Below are 1,359 nucleotides of genomic sequence, written 5' to 3'. Positions count from 1 at the left end.
ACCATGAAGGTGGGCTTAGCACTAGTGAGTTCTTTGCCTCTACTCTCACCCTAGACAATCTGGGGCGGGACTCTGTGCCCCCTAACCAGTCACATAGGACAAAATTTATCTATAATCTTGAAGATCACGAATGGTGTGAAAATATGGAGTCTGTTTTATAGTGACTAAGGATGGATGAACTCTATATTAATATAAGGGTCCTTTTTATTAAAAAAAGAGAGGAAAAATTAAAATAAAAAAAAAACCCACAGGAAACTTTTTGTCCTTTTCTCAAAATCAGACCTAGGTGAGATTCAGAATATCGAAATCTTTGAATGGGATCATCTTTGAAATCCTGCAGGAGTGATGGAGAAAACATAAACCCAAGATGGCTGGGTACCAGCCCCTTCAATGAGGGTACGATCTTCCAGGATGGAAACAGCTGCAAGGGCATCAGTAGCTGCAAATCCACTGTTTCATTGGAGAGCTCGGTGGATGGACCTTCTTGGGCACAAGACAAGAAGAAGCAAACAAACAATGGCAATCCAAGATAAGCATTTGTGACACTGCATGCTGTTCAGGATATATGCAGCCCTGTCACCTTTGCAATATGGGCTAAAGGCTTAGCCAGTCTGGGTGCTGTTCAAACCCAGTGCACTCTCTCAGCAATGTCAAAGAGGGAACAGTGCTGGAGTTAATCAACTATTTACACTCTGTCACCAGCCATGTTTCCATATTAAATACCTTGAACGCTGCTGGAAACACTCCCCCCGGCTTACACCTCGTGGGCAAAGGTCTCAGTGCCCTTCCAGCAGTGACCAACTCATGGGTCTCAGATTTTGGTCCTCTGTGAATGGCTGGGCTCAGATCTGTGAAACCCAATATAAAAGTCAAGTCATTTGCTTACACTTGCCAAAAGCTCTGTCATTTTTAGAAGGGGATGCATTCCAGATACTTTGTCTGCGTAATCCTCTGAGGAGAGTTTTTTTAAACTATTTTCAAATCTATGTTAACCCTTAAATCGCTGACAGTTTTCTATAAGGGGAATTTATGATACCGATTGCATTATCTTCCTGTTTCTTTTTCAATACACAACAAATATAAATTTATTCAAGGTTTTCAGTTACCCCACTGCATTTCTTTCATGTCTTCATTCTGGTGCACTGTAATACCATTGAGGACATACAGTGTATTATAAATGAGAAAGAGAGTGAAAGCACTGTGTCTGTATAAAAATACTAGTTGGATACTTCTAGGACAACATGAAGATTTACATAATAATTTTTTCATAATACACGTGACTCAGTGAATATACATATGGAGAGACCCTTTGTTTATGCTCTCTCCAGTTTTTAAAGGTCTGTATATATGATTTGCCAT

At 40.1% G+C, this 1,359-nt stretch overlaps 1 protein-coding gene across 1 annotated transcript in view; it reads left to right on the top strand.

Moving 5' to 3' along the window:
• SLCO3A1 (solute carrier organic anion transporter family member 3A1) overlaps window positions 1–1,097 on the top strand; it is a 267,397-nt gene extending 266,300 nt beyond the window's left edge. Inside the window, exon 11 of the mRNA XM_019504044.1 lies at window positions 94–1,097. Within this exon, the coding sequence (XP_019359589.1) occupies window positions 94–161 (68 nt within the window). The 3' untranslated portion in view covers window positions 162–1,097. The remainder of the gene's footprint in view (window positions 1–93) is intronic.
• The last annotated feature ends 262 nt before the right edge of the window (window positions 1,098–1,359 follow it).

The sequence above is a fragment of the Gavialis gangeticus genome, unplaced genomic scaffold (genome assembly GCF_001723915.1).
Source record: "Gavialis gangeticus isolate Ggan-Ray unplaced genomic scaffold, GavGan_comp1, whole genome shotgun sequence".
NCBI lineage: Eukaryota > Metazoa > Chordata > Crocodylia > Gavialidae > Gavialis > Gavialis gangeticus.
Note: the sequence above shows the minus strand (reverse complement) of the source record. Positions and strands in the feature narration are given on the sequence as shown.